This window comes from Poecilia formosa, unplaced genomic scaffold (genome assembly GCF_000485575.1).
Source record: "Poecilia formosa unplaced genomic scaffold, Poecilia_formosa-5.1.2 Scaffold253, whole genome shotgun sequence".
Taxonomy (NCBI): domain Eukaryota; kingdom Metazoa; phylum Chordata; class Actinopteri; order Cyprinodontiformes; family Poeciliidae; genus Poecilia; species Poecilia formosa.
The window spans coordinates 490,422-507,956 of record NW_006800192.1 but is presented as its reverse complement, the minus strand read 5'-3'; the positions used below and the strand labels follow the sequence as shown (position 1 = coordinate 507,956).

Sequence of the window (17,535 nt, the reverse complement as noted above, 5' to 3'; positions counted from 1 at the left end):
AAAGGTTTAGTCTTTTTCGGTCAGAGCAAATATTGTTGTGTTAACAATTGTTTTGTTAGCAGTTTGTTGTGCCCCCCGCACTGTTTGTGGTGAACCAATAATGGAACTTCATATGGCTTTCAGTCCACAATAGCTTATTCTTGTGTCTCTTCACAAAGACTAAAATCGTGGAGTGAAAAAAACTAACAGTTGCTCTGTTAACAGATTCTCCCACTCAAGTTGTGCAGCTCCTCTAGAGTTTCTATGAGACTCTTGGCTGCTTTTCTAGTCAATGCTTAACTTATACTAAGACAAAAGTATAAGTTTAGCCTCTTCCTGTCCAGGTTCTACAGTAAAGGATTCTGAATACAAATGTATTCCACACTTTCGGATATTTATTTGTAAAATAAACTGGAAACAATATTCTTTTCCTTATAATTTCACAATTGTGCACTACTTTGCTTTAGTGTATATAAATTGCCAATGAAACACAATGAAGTTTAGGTTGTAAAGAGACAAAATGCGAAAAAGTTAAGGAGACATCAACGCCTTTGCAATCCACTATTTATTTATTTATTTATTTATTTATTTATTTATTTATTTATTTATTTTATTTGTATTTTTTTCATTTATCCATTCCAGAAAACGTACTGCTTGGACCTTAAACCTGTTCCAAAACTTTTTCCAATCGTGATAATATTCCCTCCAGAGTGCAACATCTTTGTAATCTCTGATGCTAAGGGAATCTACATAAATCACCTAAAACTCAGACACCTTTTGTGCAGCAAAGAGTAAGGATCAAAGAGTGAGACACAGCCGAACATAGACCAGGTCTGTCCTCTGGACATCAACATCAGCCCCTCCCCCTCCAGGCCTGCTTCACCTTCCACAAAAAAACTCACTGACCCAAACCCATTTTTTTCCAGTCTAAGAGAAATGTCAAGTCCAGACCTAGAAGTCATCGCTTTGAAGGGAACACAGCAGCCAAATATAGCTTGTAGCCTCCACGCCTCCTGACATACATCAAGCTCTACAGGCTCTGTGCGCTGTGGTTAAATTTGGAAAAGTGCCATGCAGTCACTTACTATTAAACATCATAACTATACAAAGAAAATTATACCCAAGCGGCAGAGTATGCACTGTTGCCTGGAAACCTAATGCCATGTTAGGGATTCATCTTGTTTTGAAACAGAAAACACTTATAGGCCAAGCCAATAATAGATCATGGAGCACATAAAGAATAAAATGGAAGCAATTCGAGGGTGTCAACAATGATGGCCAACATAAAGCAGAGAAGCAGACTGGGAGAAATGCACATTTAAGAAAGAAAATCTCAGTAGTTCTAAAACTGGAACCACTGCAGAAAGGATTACTGCTACTCATTTATCAATATGAGATGAGGCACAAAAAGAGAGTTTATTTTTAAAAAAGGGTGCAAGGCACAATTTATCAAAGCTCACTGACTTGTTTAGATATTACAGAAATACACAAATTGCCTCCGGCCAAGAAGATGTGAATCATTTCTGTTGGGATCCGGTGAATCATTGCAAAATTTGAAAACCCAAAATGTCCAATTGGAAAGAAACGAGTTGCACAAAATATGATCAGTAGGGGTGCCAAGAAAGGCAGAACTGTTGCTTTTTGTACAATCATTTCCTAATGCTGAATTGTTTTCCCAACTGAATTAGTGCACTCTAATTAAATGCTACATTTTCTAAATGATGCGGTAGATTATGCCTGTGCATTAAAACAAGACTTCTTAAGGCTTTAATACACATATTTCCTACGGAAGTTGCTATAATCATATGGAGGTTCAGAATGTTTCATTAATTTATTTATTTTGTATGTCATGTGGCATGCAAATAATACATTTGGTAAATTGGATAGACTTTCACTACTACTAATGCTAATATACCCTCTTTGATTTCAGAGCCTCAGACAATAAATGTCATGGAGAACAGTGGAGACATATTGATATTAGAAATGAAGAAATGTAGGTAAAGAAAAACCGATATTAACACATATTAACAATAACGCACAGTTGCATTATTCCTTGTATTTAGCAGCTTTACTTGGAAGTATAATTTCTGACATAATTAGGTTGTAGGCTGTCTTTATAGTCAAAAACAGGAACAGAGGTGTTGCTTACCATTTTCATTACTGACATTGTGAGAAAATTAACTGTCTTTACTCAGTCCCACTTTTTATCTCATCTCTGTAGGGGACAGATTTTTTTTTTTCCTGCAGGGTCTTCGCAATATCATTAGAAATATGGCAAACACCAAGTTTAAGACAACAATATCAGCCTGCCCATAGCTGGCATGTATGAGACAGCAGCGATATCATGCAGCATGCTGGCTCTGTGAACACTTCTCACCAGTTCAGTAGACTTATCAGGTCCCCTGAATAATTCACAGATGCCTGCCAAAATTTGTTCTTTCGAAAACATTTTGTCTCATTAACACATTCCTTGGTACTATGAAATTATGTGTCAGGCTGAGTGTAAGGTGCTGATAAAATGACTTTCTCTCCATGACACAGCTCAGATGGTACCTGCCCCCTCAAGCCATCTGAGCAGTGTAGACATCTGTGAGCTGCAACCTGCCAAGAACAAGCCTAATGTAAAAATATCAAAAAATATTCTGAAATGGAAAGACGGCTGGAGGGTCATTTGGACAAACTGCAGTGAAAAGCCTTCATGTCAAGAATGAGCTGTGTTTTTTTTCCCTCTGTCCCTGTCTAAATGAAAATGTACACTGCCAGGTCTCGAATTTATGGGTTTTTCTATGACTGCTCTGAGAAGCAGCTCTGAAAAGCTGTCAAGGCAAGAAACCTGTGGAAAGAGCGCTTGTTACCAGACGCCAATATCCAGCTGCCATTTGAAAACGAGTTGCATTTGTGAGGAACGTTTTTGTTGACATCACAAAGTGTCCATCAAAATTGGAAGATGTCAAAACACTGTACTGCATAATTCATCACAACAGCTACAAGCCTTAATTTAATTTATTTCGATCCAGAATGAAATGATTTTTTTATTTTTGTTTAGAAAAATATTTATAGTTCTGTGGATGTATGGAACATAAAGAAGTGCTCACTTCTTTATGGTTTTCTTTGAATATCATCTTGTGATGTTTTAAAGAGATGTTGATTAATTTTTAATGCATTACTGATATTCAATGGAGAAATGAACCATTTTCAGAGGAATATTTAACTCTAAGAAAGATATCGCTTGTTCTCATTTGTTCAGGGTTACCTTTAAAAATTCTAAGAATAATGCCATAATGTTTTGTCAGTTGAAGTTGGACCCAAACGCAGAGATACTGAGGTGGCAAATGAATTAGAAAGTTTAATGAAAACAAACTTAAAAAGATAACATGTAACCAGGTCAGGAATAAATAAAAAATCCAAGTAAAGAAACCAGCATGGAGACACAAGGAGAACTAGGGAAAGTGACACGGGTAAACGAGAGGATCTGACAAGGAGTGGCTGAAAATGAGAAGCTTAAATACTGGGAGGTTGAATGCTGAGACAAAGGACCTAGGGTGATGAGTTAAAGGGTTGCAGGTGAGAGTGAAGGGAACAGGAAGCAGACTGAGGAGAGGGAGAGAAAGAGAATGGCACAGGGGCGAGAGAGAGATTACACAGGGAACTAGGAAATAAGTCCAACTCAAAAGAATATAACTATACTAAAGAAACATATTAAAACTAGAGAAGCTAAAAATAACTAGAAACAGAAATAAACATAATTAGAGACATTAAGAAGAACTGAACTAAAGCTAAACAGAAACAAGATTGAGTTAAATAAAAGAGGAACAAAGAAACAGAAATAAATAAAACCAAAACCCAGACCCTAACAGTAACATAATTTAAAACACATTAAATGGCATTTTAGTACAATAAGGTGATCTCTAATGTGATATAAGTGACCTAAAAAGATATTATTTATGATTTTTAGAAATAATATTGATCTCTATAAAATTTAAGATTGCTCTTCCCTCTCATTCCTACTGGATTGGAAATATTTTTGCTTGCTTCTGGAGAACGTATGTCTCAGGTTTGAGGGGATAGGATAGGATTTTTTTTTCTCTTGTTTTATGTAATAGATCAACACAAACTGTTGCATAACTGTGAAGAGGAGGAAATAAAGAGATACATGGTTTTTAATATTCTAAAAGTGTGGTAAATTTGTATTCTGCCCTCTTGACTTAATACTGTGCCATTACGGTTTTACTTATAAAGCAGTTTCTCCTCTCAATAGTTCTTTTTTTTGTTTGTTTGTTTTTAAATGGTGTTATGCCTACATAACATTCATTGTTTTTGGTGTATTACCAGTTCTGCACAACTACAGAATAACATTTTTACACATTCTCTGCAAAATAACAAACGCTCACTCAGATTTGATGGAAAAGCAACTGGCCACTAACACCTCCACTAACTTTGGGTGGTGTCTCTGGTCCAATGCACCTGAATCAAATGGAGGAGATATGTCCTTTTGCACAGACTTCCAATTTTAGCGTCATCTAATCAATGCATCTTCTTCCGTGTGTTTATTGTGTCCCCCATAGGACTTTTCCAACAACAGCTGCTCTCGTTTAGTTTCTTCAGATACCACTGAATCCTTCACAAACAACTGAATTTATAGTGGATTTCAATTTAAAAAGGATGCTGATGATGGACCTACCAGGCAGGAGAGCTAGAGGAAGAACAAAGAGGAGATTTGTGGATGTAGTGAAAGAGTACATGAAGGTAATTGGTGTGAGGGGAGAAGATGTGGAAGGTAGGGTTACATGGAGACAGATGACTCACTGTGACGACCTCTGAAGGGAAAAACCAAAAGGAAAATAAATCTATATTCACTAATTAGGTGGCTTCTGAAAGCAGTTGGTTGCACCTGATTTTATTTAAGATTATCAAACTATAGGGAGGAGAAAACAAATCCAAGCCAGCATTTTAACTGTAAGAAATTTGAAAACAATATATGATTTCCTGTCCACTGCACAGTTACGCACCACTTTGTGTAGTTCTATCTCATCAATAAAACTGTATGGATCCAACAAAATGTAAATAACCATAACCATATTGTAAGAAAGAAAGATAAAAAAAAACTGATTCACACACCACTATAAATGGTTTTGTAAAAGTCATTGCAGTTTTATGACAACTGTGTGATGCATCCAAGCTAATTGACAATCTTTCCAATAAGCGCTATCACGCCTCACATCCCCAGTGATGAGATCATACTTCGCAAGCAGGTCTATTTATAGATCCGAGCGCCCGCACTACAATAGCCCCCATCCATTAGCAGTCTGTACAAGCAGAGATGATGAGGCAAATAAGTAATCGGAGAGAAAAGACATTTCCTGTGTTTCGGGTGTGGGAGGGATGTCACGAACAGTGAGAGTCAAATAGAGACTGTTCCGGTCCACTTTCTCTGGCGGACTCACACTGCAGAGTGAAACGACCACCTGTTTGTCCGCAGAATCAACTGTCCAGTTAACTAATAATTCGCTGATAAAAAAAAATAATAATAATAACAGATATAATAGTAATAGTCTATCTCGCTACCTTTAAAATTAGTAAAATAAGAGGAACGAGCACAATAAAAGCTACATGTCATATCAACCTAAAACATACCAGTCTTTTTGTGAACACACTTTTAGCACACCTGTCGCGTTGAATTTGTCGTCACATTAAAAATGAAAGGACTGCGAGTGGAGTGTTGACGGTGTACCTTGAGGAGGGCTGGATGTGATGATTGTCTGAAGTGGGATGAAGAGGACGCAGCTATAAATAGCATCCCTTGGTCTTCAGTTATAAAACCCCAGTCTTGTTGAGACACTGACAGACAAGAGTGTTGTCTGCTTCACTTCGAGGTCCCCGAATAATCTATGTTCTCCCGTCCAGCACATCGAACTAGATATGGCAATAAGTTTTACTAGTGCTATATTGTTCTACTAAACGTTTTAAATAATTCAAGTGGAACTATAAATTATATTCCAAACTTTTTCTGTGAAAGATTCACCATAGCTATTTAAAATTGCTGCACGAGAAGATTTAGGTTTATGAAAACGGTACTGCTCTAATGAAAAAAAAAAAAAAGCTATTGTTTGATTTTTGTTGCATAACTGAAGTTCAAAATGTGAACAGCTGCAGTGACGCACCTTCTAAAAATAACGTCATCTCCAAAAGACTATTAAAACGGGAGCAGTGCCATCTAATGGTCGTACTGGCAATTGTCATGTGGGAGAAGCTGATTTGCTTGCTTTGTTCATCAGTAAAATAAAATATTTATGTCCTTGGCATATATTGTTATTTACAGTTATTTTGTTAATCCTTCTGTTACTATTTAGAAATGTGGGAAACATAAAATTAATTCAAGTTCCATCTTTATTCTTCAAATTAAATGCTTTCAAGTTTTATGACTTGGTAAATTTACAAACAACATTACCTGAAAATGTTCAAATAGCATTTAAATGAAAATATTGTCTCTTGTTTTATGACCTTTATGGCCAGTTTGAGAGCCTTCAGGATTAATTTTAAAAACCACAGTGTTTCAGTTTGATTAGTGAACATATATTTTCAGTACTGAGTTCAATTAATGTAAAATGTTAAGAACATTTAAGTATATTTTTGAAACTAATATAAGTACACATCTGTAGAAAGATAGTTAATGAAATATAAAGCAAAAGCAAATAAGAACGTCTGTAATTTGTTTTTTGTTTTTTTGTTTTTTTTTTCAAATCTAATTCATTTTTTATTTGGCAGTGGCTTACTCTTAATCATTTCTTTTTGTGACCAGAAATACACCTGAGGTCTTATGAGACGTGAAGGTGACTGTGAACTTGTCCTTCAGCTTTATACCTTTACAAACTCTGCAAGCTCCATATCCTTTGCTTCTTTGATTTTTAGTAGTCTTTACACAGACTGTCTCAGTATAAAATGAAAAATATATATTTAACACAAGTGGATCCTTTAGACATTTACATATTTGTTACTTTTTTTGGTAAATTTAAAATCTTGTCAAAACAATCAACTGAAACCATTCTAAAAATAGCAACACAGCATCACAGTATTGGTCTCTGACGTTCAAGAAAGTTCACCAAGTTCTTCCAAATCTCCTCAAATTGTTCTTCTTGTCCCTCAGTTATATAGGTTAGTCTCTGCAGCCCAACACAGGATGCTGTCTCTTTAAACCAATGCATTTATTGAGGGTGCATCCATCTTCCTCCAAGGTTAGGGACAATGTACTAACCTTCAAGAGACCAAGGTCAACTAAAATAGAATGTTTTGTGTCGGTGCCTTTCGATGAATTTATTTTTGATTCCAGTAGAATAACCTCACCCAAAATATATTTTTTGAAAAATCTAACCTTTAATCTAACAAGTGGGATGGAAAGAAGGTCTGGAGAATTTTTTTTTCTAAATACAAGAACTGGTGGCACAATGTTTTGCACCCCCTCTAACAATCCCTTAATAAAAATAAATGTAAATTAAGCATAGGTCATATGGTATTCATACCAACTAGTTGTTGGGGAGGAGCTTCATGAAAAAAGCATATTTAGTTCCCATCATACATGTAAAGATGTGGAATTTGCTGCATGGTATAGTCTTTAATCAAAATTGTGTGCTTTAATCAGATGAGTCTCAGGTTGAGCTGTTACAAAACAAAGACTCCAGCTGGGTTTAACATGATACACAGGATGAAAGTGGAAAAGCACCTTATAGCCACTGTACAGTGAAAGTACTGCGATGTTGTAGCCATGCTCATCTTCAAAAGGCAGTGAAAACCTAGTTGTAGAGTATGACAACACACATCTCTTCGAAATACCAGAAGATATGACATAAAAATCTGGTGAACTCTGTCAGAAACTAATGTCACAACTGTACTGTTACAAAACACATTAGCAAATCAACACAGAAATGCTTCATCAAACTCAAACTCACCTTATTTGAATGGCCCCAGACCTAATTACGAGAAAACATGTGAGATGAACTGACAAGAAGAGAGAATAATACTTTTGTTGTTGTTTTTTCATAACACCTGCATATTCAACAAACCCTTAAGTCGACAAGGACTTGGTAATTATGTGATGTCTGGCTCTGCATCATTTTCACAGAAGAGCAATGGGAAGCCGCCAACTCCAAATTTTACCCATCTTCGCTCCGTCCCGCGGCAGCTGGGACTGACATGGCAAAGCGACATCACTTTCATCCCAGGATCCCGACTGTCCAGCTGTGTTCTATCTCTCATCCTGACAGACGTCTGCGAGAGCCAAACATCAGAGCATCACAAGGCACTGTCCTTCATGCACATCTGTGGGGGCTGTCTCTTCAAGACTTCACAGCTGTTATCAGGAAACAAAGGATTCTATCATTTTTCAGCAGGGTGTTTGCTTTGGTAAGAAAGCTGCGAGCAGTTTTAGTCCTGATAAGTCTGTGGCCATCAGACTCTCAGTGTTTTGCTGTTTAGTAAAACCTGGGGACATTACTTCTGTCCTCATCTGTGCTCATTTTGCTCTTTTACTCCCTCCGATTGCCTCCCTCTTTCGCACTTTTACAGCTGTAAACTGGAGTTTGGTGAAAACAGAGGGCCAGAGTGCAGTTTTTAAACCAAGGCTGGAAAGACTAAAGGCATGTACGTAGGCATCTGTTTTCTTCATTTGTGCCTTTGCTCCGCTGTTCCTCCACCTCCTAATTTAATTTGCGGGAACGCAGCTCCATCACAGCCACCCCTGGTGAGACGTATTTCTGCTAGGGTTGCTGCGGCTCTTGTGGGGGTTTAGTGACAGAGCCAGGGGATTACCTACAGCAAAGGTGACCAGTGTGCAAGCAACGCTATCCACAAAACTCCAGCAACATTTTTCCCTCCTCTTTTCTTTTTTGTTTTATCCACCACAATGAAACGTGAGACCACTCAGAGAAGCTGGTGAACATTTCTCACATTCTTTCTGACTCTTGTTAATCACTAACTGCTGCCTTTCTTTGCGAACATACTTTATTTCCAAATTCCACATCTATTAAATGGGGATTAGCTGTTGATGTACTTTAAAGCTCAGCACTCTGCAAAAGCAGTTTTCAAAATAGAACATTGTGCCAACTATTGAGCTCCATTCATTTTTCTATCCATTTTGACCAGGTTTCCTGTTGCTGCAGTAGAGTAGAATTCAAATGGCATGCCATTGTCCTCATCGTGTTTTACTGTAAGGATTGTCAATAGTGTCAGCTTTCTAAATTTGGCCAGAAAGGTCAATTTTAGTCTAATCTGACCAGATCAAACTTTTGTAGATGCTTGTTGTGTTCCCTACATGGCTTGTGTTGACTTACGGACAGGACTTTGTATTTCTTTCTTTAAACCATAGTTTACTTTTTGCCAGTAAGGCCACACTGATGGAGTGCAGAACTTATAGTCGTTCTTTTAACCGATTATCTCACCTGTCTGGTGAATCTCCGCAGCATCTCTAGAGTCAACAAGGAGCCCTTGGCAGCTTCTGTAAATAATGCTTTCAGCTTAGGTGAATGGTCATGTCTTTGTAAGATTCCAGTTGTGCCAGAGTCTTTCTATTTTTGGATGATGGCTTGGATTGTGCTTTGTGAGATTATTTTTTAAAACTTAAGCATGCGTTAAACACTTCAACTACCTCATCTCTGATTTTTCTGATGTGTTTCTTGTTCTTGATGATGCTTTGCAACTCTGAGGCCTTCCCAGAACATTTGCATTTATACTGACATTAAATACATGCATATAGAAGTAATTTAATAAGCGGCTTACTTCTGATGCCGGTTGGCTGCAATGGATTGCATTAGTTCAATACTTTGTGTTAATCTAGCTCACAAAGTCCCATTAAAAATGATGAAATTTGAAATTTGAAATGGTTCTAATTTGAAAAGTTGTGGGGAAAAATTTGAGGAATATGAATACATCTGCAAGGCACTTGGACTGTGAAAGATGCAAAGTTCTGCATAAAATGAGTTACAGTTACACCTAAGGGATCATTTCTAAATTAGCCCTTAGGAGTTTCTTTGAGTTGTCTTCATTAAGTCACTACAGATGTTCACATACCATAGATTGCAATTGAGTTTTCTGGAAATTGTGGCTGTGTGCCTGCAACAGAAACATTTAGTCACAGACGGCACCATAAAGAGATTTGTATCCAGGCTTTTTTGGCACCCTTCGATTATGTACTTTCTGTTCTTTCTGCCTGCCCTGTTTCCACTGGGTACAGGAAATCACAAACTATTTACTGCTGCTGTAGCTGCAACAATCCAAAAACGATTTAAGTACTGAATTACACATCGTGACATCCGGGATCATTGCGCAACATTATGCAGTTCACAAATGAGAATCCATCGCAACACACAGAGAACATATTAGTCTATTAGTTTGTTTTAGATCAGTTCAGTTTATTATTATTTATGACAGGATTAACTCTGAAAAGTTATAAAATGCCCACTGGACTGAAAAATAATTGTAGACAAGGATATTTTACATTAAAGTCTTGATTGTAGTTGAAGAGTAGGCCACTAGAGGGCGAGATTTCCTCAATTGGGAAAGCGCATATACACCCAACTTAGTGCTTATTTGCAAAACACTCAACTTTCCCTGCATATTCAATATGTAATGTATACACAACTTATCTGTCGTCTTGTTTAGCTTGACATGTTTTATTATTATTATTTAAGAGATAAACTATTTCAGTCGTCCATAAATCTTAAAAGAATATAATTTTCTAGTATTTATGTTTCATAGAAGCTGAAAGATGACTCACGCTTATGTGAGTAATAAGAAATACGACTTCACTGCCCAAAAAAGCATTTTACATGAAGCTAAAATTGGCTCTTGTTACATAAAACTATTAAACAAAATAGATTTCACTCTGTTTTAAATGATTTAAAATGTTTTCTTACAGAACACCCGTGAGAGAGTTCCTAGAAACGCAAATAAAATGTTGCGTCTGTCAAACGCTAGTGTTAGCAACAACCAACCACGAAGACACTTACTAATACGTTGAGGTCAGTTAGCCAATTGTACGCTGTCTTTTTGAGGGGGTGAAATACGGTGGCGGCAATGTTATGGAGTTTCCGCTGCCTCTCTGCTTTCATGCCATCAGCACAGGACGCTAACGCAGGAGCTAAGCTAGAGTCCAGTTAGGCCTCTGTCAGAACAACGAGGGAGACGAGACCAACATTTCTTTATGAGTCTACACGAGAACAGTTAAAATAACAGAAATATGGTGGTTCTCAAAATTCGAGACCAGGTAAGTGAGCTTTGTGTCAAAAATGGTTCATGTTAGCTTAGCTTCTCCCAATTTCTGCATTTGCCAACGGAATGTAATTCGTGGCTAGTCTCCGAAACGGAAGCATTTTAAATGCATTTACTTAAGCAAGAAACAAAATTGAGGAGAACTGTGTGAAAAAGAGTGAGTTATGGCTCACCCTGACGTATTAAATGTAAAACCTGTTGTTAGCATAAATGAGAGATTAGCTGTTACGAAGTTAAAACCAGCTAATGATGCAGTGTTTATACCCAGCAATTAGTCAGAGCCGACATAAAATGATGGCTACTCGTATCCAAAGTGATTAGGTAGAATACTGGGATAAAACATCAACCAAAGTGACCTTAAGTAGTCACCTAAAGTGAACATGCTGTTGGTATCAGTGGTTAAATCCCTGTAATGAAGTGTGATGTCAAGGGCTCTGTTTGACTGCTGCAACTGAATGTCTGTGACATTATTTACACTTTGGTAAGATGAGCTGCACAAAATTGTGTGGAGTAAAAACTCAACATAAAAAAACCATTAAATAATAACTTTTCGACTGCAAGGTGTGTAAGTTGTAATTCTCTTTGAATGGAACAATAACTTTATTGAAAGACAATGAGAGCTATGACCAACTACGTGTCAGTTTAGTCATTTTGTGTGTATTTTATAAAAAGTTAAGTTGTATTCACCACTTACTTTTGTTAACAGGTCTAGTGTGCATATGTATGAATGTTTTCAGAGCCATTTATTGACTTCTACTACATGAATGTCTCTAATGCAGGTGTATCCATGTGCTTAATGCTTATAATTTTAATGAGATGTCTGGCATTTTAGTGGAACCAGATATAGGTCCCTTTCTGCTATGTTTAACACTTGACACCTACTTCTGAAAGTGAGAATAGCTCTCTGTGTTGCAGTTGAAGGATTTGTTTTTGCACACGGATGCTATTCTTGTCACATATGTACGTGCACGTGTCCTTTATTGTCTGCGTGCTTGAATGATCGTGTGGCTGGGGCTCCTGTTAGCCAGTGGAGTTGCCAGTGAGCTGTCTCCATGGTGATGGTATTAAGTGGCCTGGCTTCTACGTGAGGAGAGGAGGTGCACACAGGCGAGCAGCTAGAGAGGAGCGTAGAACATTTCCCTCAACACTCGTCCGGGACTGGAGAACCATAAATAGCTGAATGCAGATCTTTCCTTTTGTGTGAGGAGGATTTACAATTAAATACGGCAACAGGTGGAAAAGCTCGGCAGCTATTCACCATTTCTTCTAGACAGACATTGATGATGCTCATTGTTAGAGAATTGCATGGCTTGCTTTTTTTTTTTTTCCTTAAAAAAAAAAAAGTAGCGGCGCAAAACTTATGCAAAGTGTCCTGCTATTGTTGTTTGACCAGATTGTTTTAAAAATGAAACTAATCTGAAAAGGCATGCCTTTCATTTTGTACCGATTAGATGTTTTCTCTTTGACAAGCGAAAGACATTCTCACCTGCAATCCCTTGTAAACTTCTGAAGTGATTCCTAAAACTGGCACAGTCCCTTACAAAAGGGTTAATTCCTCTTGAACTTATCCACATTTTTTCACGTTACAACCACAAACTTCAAATGGACAACATTTTTTATAGGCGTTTTAGTTGTACTGACCATTCAAAAGATCTACACCCATATGTAGATCTTTGGAAAATTTTGTGTAAATTTAGGGCTGCCTTGCCATGCATGCGCAGCAGAGGAATGGAAACCACAACTTTCATACTGTGAGCAAGCAACTCTTCCTGTTGAGCCACAGTCGGCCTCTGTGCTTGTTTAATAGAAAGTAGAGCATAGTAATGCAATGAAAGGAAAATTATACATAATTTGCTAAATCTTTGCAAATACCTAAAAAATGTGGCTTCATAAGTACTCGGCTCTGCTTTTACCCTCACTTCTCAAAATAAAAAAAACAGTGTCATCAGTTACCTACAGAACTCGCTTCATTACTAAATTGAAGCCATCTGTATGTAATTTGAAGTCATGCATTAAGCTGTAAAGAAGTTTTAAACATGAAGTTATAAAGCAATTCCCCAAGCCCTGGACATCGTATGGGGATAGCTGCTAAAGCTATCATCCAAAAATGGACACAGAATGCTAAGAGGAACCTCGGTACATCTGGAGGGACTGGAGAGATCGGTAAGAAGACGACTATTCGCTGCGTTCTTCTCAAATCACAAATCGGTAGTTTATGGAAGATCAGCAAGACGAAAGCCATTGTTGAAAGAAAGCTATAAGAAATCCCTTTACGCAGTTTTCCAGAAGCCGTATACAAGAACATCTGAATTGAACTTCCTGACCTACATGCAAAATTTGTGATTTAACTAGCACTAACAACATCATCCCAATGGAGAACAATGGTGGTAGCAGCTGCATTGATTGTTTTCTTCAGTCAGAACAAGGGAGTATAGCATTGTTGATTGGAAGATGGCTGGGGTCGAATACTGGGAATCCTAGAAAACCTGTCGGTGGCTGCAAAACACTTGAGACCACAACAGAGTTCTGGCTTCCAGCAGGAAAACACACCGTATGCATACAGCGAGAACTGCTGTGGAATAACTTTAGATCAACAAATCAAAGTCCAGACCTTAATCAAACTATTTGTCGCACAACTTAAAACTGACATTCATAGACACGGTAATGTGCTTGAGGCAAAGAAGAATGGGCAAACATTTCAGTTATCTAGATGTGTAAAGCTGCTGGAGACGTACGCCGTAAGATCTGCAGCTGTAACCGCTGCTAATTTATTTATTTTTATTCCCATTAAACCTATGGCCTTAGAAGCTTCTGTGCATACAAATGCATAACACTTTTTCTTCAGATTTTTAATAAAAATAGGAAATTATGTCCTATTATGCACAATGGCCATAAATGTGGTAGTTTGTGGTCATAGTGTGAGAACATGTGGTAAAGTTCCAGGGATGTGAATACTTTAAAGAGGGACAGTATGTTTGTATCTCTAACAAACGGCTTTGTGAACCTGTATTTGTGTTTGTGAGTCACTGGGACATAAGTGGAAGTAGTACAGAAATGATCTTCGTTCAGGGTTGCCTAATGCTCTTTTTACTCGCAACTTGTAGTTAGTTGCTCAAGCTCTGCCATACATACTAGAAGACGTGTTTTCTGCATGACCTCTTCCAAACTGCATGGCTGCACTTTACATAATTGACTTGCTGGGTTGCCTGGTGAGTTAAACGAGGGAATATGTCTAAGTGAATTAATGTAATTGTACATGCTGCAGTGTTCTGAATGTATGGATGAATGAATTGGCTGATGGATGCAGCTTTACGGGCAGAAGTAGACTGTTCAGATGCACATCTGATCAGTTTTTTTCTTCTACTCTTAAATATTAAACCTTATTTAACATTTACAATGATCTGAAAGTAGAATTAGTGCTAGATTCAAGTCAATCTGATAACTCTGAGTACAAACTAGCCACAATTTCTCACTATTGCTCTGCCCACACAGAGATTCAAGATACAAAATTAAAGTTAAAGATAAGAAATCAAAACATGATCATTTACAACATAAAGCAACAGTTATGCAAGCTGCTAGTAAATTATTATAACATATTCATTAAGTTACATTATTGCCATCTATGACCATTCTTAATTTTTATTTTGATAAATGGACTTAAGAATATACATAAACGCCCACTAAATTTGTTATTGGTTCTCAAGTGTTTGCTATTCACAAGAATGCTCTATGTAGAAGTATGAATAGTTGATGTTAGCAGTTTGTCATTGAGTCTGGTAGAACCTGTGTTCTCTTTTTGTTTTGTTTTTTTTAGCAGACACATTGCTCTGAGTTTCCTTATTGTAGTTTTAATATTGTTGCTTTAACAGGACTGATGGGTGGCACTCGTTTAGTTTCCATCCCACAAGTGTTTGAATGTTGGAATCTTCCTTCTGTCTAAGCGTAGAAAAATGTGTTGGCCTTCTTTCAGGAAGCTGATAGTCAGTGAGTTAGTTGGCTTGTTTTAAAGTCCCATCTGACAATGGAGATGTCTAAGTTTTTTTTGTACATGTGGTTATGAATTCCTATAGACATGCTTGATGCAATTATCTTGTTTATTATATTATGCGTTTATCCCTATAAAGCCAGCCTAATTAGTTGTGTAAAACCTACGTTTCTTTGCCTGTGTGACCTGCTGTGGAGGGCGGGGCTTACTTTACTATTTTTAAGAAGCCAAGCCGGGTTTTCACTTGATGCATAAGAGTTTGACTTTACAAAGAAGTTCAATTCTTCTTCTTTTCTTTTTTTTTTTTTTAACTGTCAGATTTTTGCTGCTTGTGATTCTGTTTAGATGTGTATCAAATCAGCCACATGCTTTTTTTTTTCTTTTGGTGAAGCTTATCTGGAGGAAAAGTGAAGAGGGGCAGCTATGTCTAATTTGGATTCTACAGACAGAGCATTCACTTAAAAGACTGATATTCATCTCTGTGGGATCTACTTTGTTTTGCTCACAGACGGTGACAATTTTAGGAATTGCCTTCTTCGTAAAAGCAGAAAGGATTTCTGAGAACGTACTATGAAGTGTAAAAGCGTGATCACTTTATTTACAGCTCAGTTACAAGGTGCTCTCACTCTTCTACATTTCTGTGTAAAATGAGAAGATCTGACCTGTGAGCAGATGAGCTCACAGATCAGATCGTGGTTCTTAATGTTAAAGACCCTGACTTCTCCTGTAGCTTGAAGGTTTCAGCACCGTCTTTATTTATTTATTTATTTATTTATTTATTTTTTTCCCCCACCTTTAACTATTTGCATGGCAAATAATACCTAGAAGGTTCTTACTTGCAGCTCATTTGGCTTACTTTACGTTTAGGTTGTTCTAATGTTCAATTTAATATAGCGCTACATGTTAAATCCATTTAAAATAAGTGCTTTAATGCATCTTTAACTGTTTTTTCACAGCCTCCTTTGCTGAAAGCCATTTTCAATGTGGACCCAGATGACGTACGCTCTCTCATATTCAAAAAAGAGGATGTGAATGTGCAGGTAACTCCAGCAGCCATCTATATCTGCATCTGTTTCCTCATATTGTCCCGTAGTTTAAAATGCATCTTAAAAAAATAAGGGAATTAAGTATCTCCAGTGTGTAGCTGTCCTTGGAAGGCCTTATGCAGCACTTTCTGTCAGTTGTAAACAAACCAGCACATGGTCTGACTTTACAGTCCTCAATGCATAATCTGGCTCTGCTTAGTTTATTGCACACCTCACCACTATTGTTCTGGTGGGGGTGTTTGAGCTCGAGTCTGGCTGGTGTTTGTGTTTGACTGGAGTGGAATGATAAAACAAGGATTTTTTTTTTTTTTTTCAACGTGTATTTGTCTTTTATAAAACTTTTTTGGCTTTCACTCCCAGAGCAGAGGCAACCGGAGTGTAACCGGAGGGGGGAACAAAGCAACTGAAGCCGTTTTGTTTCTGATTAACCACAGGAATCGTTCTCTGTTTACTTATTACAGGATAACGAGAAGCGAACTCCGCTGCACGCTGCTGCCTATCTCGGAGATGCAGAAATCATAGAGCTACTGATTCTTTCAGGTAGGTTCCCTAATCAGATTGAAGGGATCCATTTGACCTCAAAGCAGTTTCTTCTTTACCTGATGTACTTTGGTTCAGTTCAACAGTATGATAACGCTGAACATTTTTTTCATCTTATGATGTGTAAATGTTTTTAAAATGTAAAACTCTGCTGAATAGGTCTGTGGTCATATGATGTTTACATTAAAAATGGTCACACGTAAGAAGATTTTATTTTATTTTTTTCTTGTGCCAGTGGCCTTTATCCACAGTATTTGGACAAAAACTGGACAGAAAGAGATCCAGCAAAGCCCTGAGCTGGTTTCAAACCCTGGATGTCTGGGTCCACGACTCTTAGCCTTCATGTGTGGAGCATCCGCTCTAATGTTACCCAGCGTGCCGCACCAACACAGTTAATCGCATAGCCTGTCCACATCAACTGTATTTTCTCAAAATTGACAAAGTACTCCGTTTTCACATTTTTATGTTCTAAAATGTTTCCAGTTTTTTAACAGCTTCGCTTTTAAATAAGATGTAAAGATGAGCAATGTAGAGTTCCTGCACAGTTTTGAAATTGCACCACAATAAAATGTGGGCAAAATAAGGATGTTAAATTTATTTACTAAAACCTTCCAAATACACATAACACTAAAAACTTATCAAAATAATTTTGAGGACTAGAATAGCCTTTTTTTTTAAAACATTGCATTGAATATTAATAAAATAACATCATAGCTAAAAGCCGTT

General features: G+C 37.4%; 1 protein-coding gene and 1 long non-coding RNA gene across 3 annotated transcripts in view; both read left to right on the top strand.

Annotated features, from left to right (window-relative positions):
- Positions 1-3,021, top strand: part of LOC107838424 (uncharacterized) — a 15,457-nt gene extending 12,436 nt beyond the window's left edge. Inside the window, exons 2-3 of the long non-coding RNA XR_001664482.1 lie at positions 1,910-1,976; positions 2,521-3,021. This is a non-coding gene — a long non-coding RNA (uncharacterized LOC107838424). The remainder of the gene's footprint in view (positions 1-1,909; positions 1,977-2,520) is intronic.
- Positions 1-17,535, top strand: part of LOC103150394 (serine/threonine-protein phosphatase 6 regulatory ankyrin repeat subunit A) — a 43,958-nt gene that overhangs the window by 13,203 nt on the left and 13,220 nt on the right. The window contains exons 1-3 of one of the 2 annotated variants that reach the window (XM_007569995.2): positions 10,983-11,233; positions 16,180-16,263; positions 16,731-16,809. In XM_007569995.2, the coding sequence (XP_007570057.1) occupies positions 11,207-11,233; positions 16,180-16,263; positions 16,731-16,809 (190 nt within the window). In that variant the 5' untranslated portion in view covers positions 10,983-11,206. Of the gene's footprint in view, positions 1-10,982; positions 11,234-16,179; positions 16,264-16,730; positions 16,810-17,535 lie in introns of those variants that run through there. The other variant, XM_007569994.2, reaches the window with a different exon arrangement.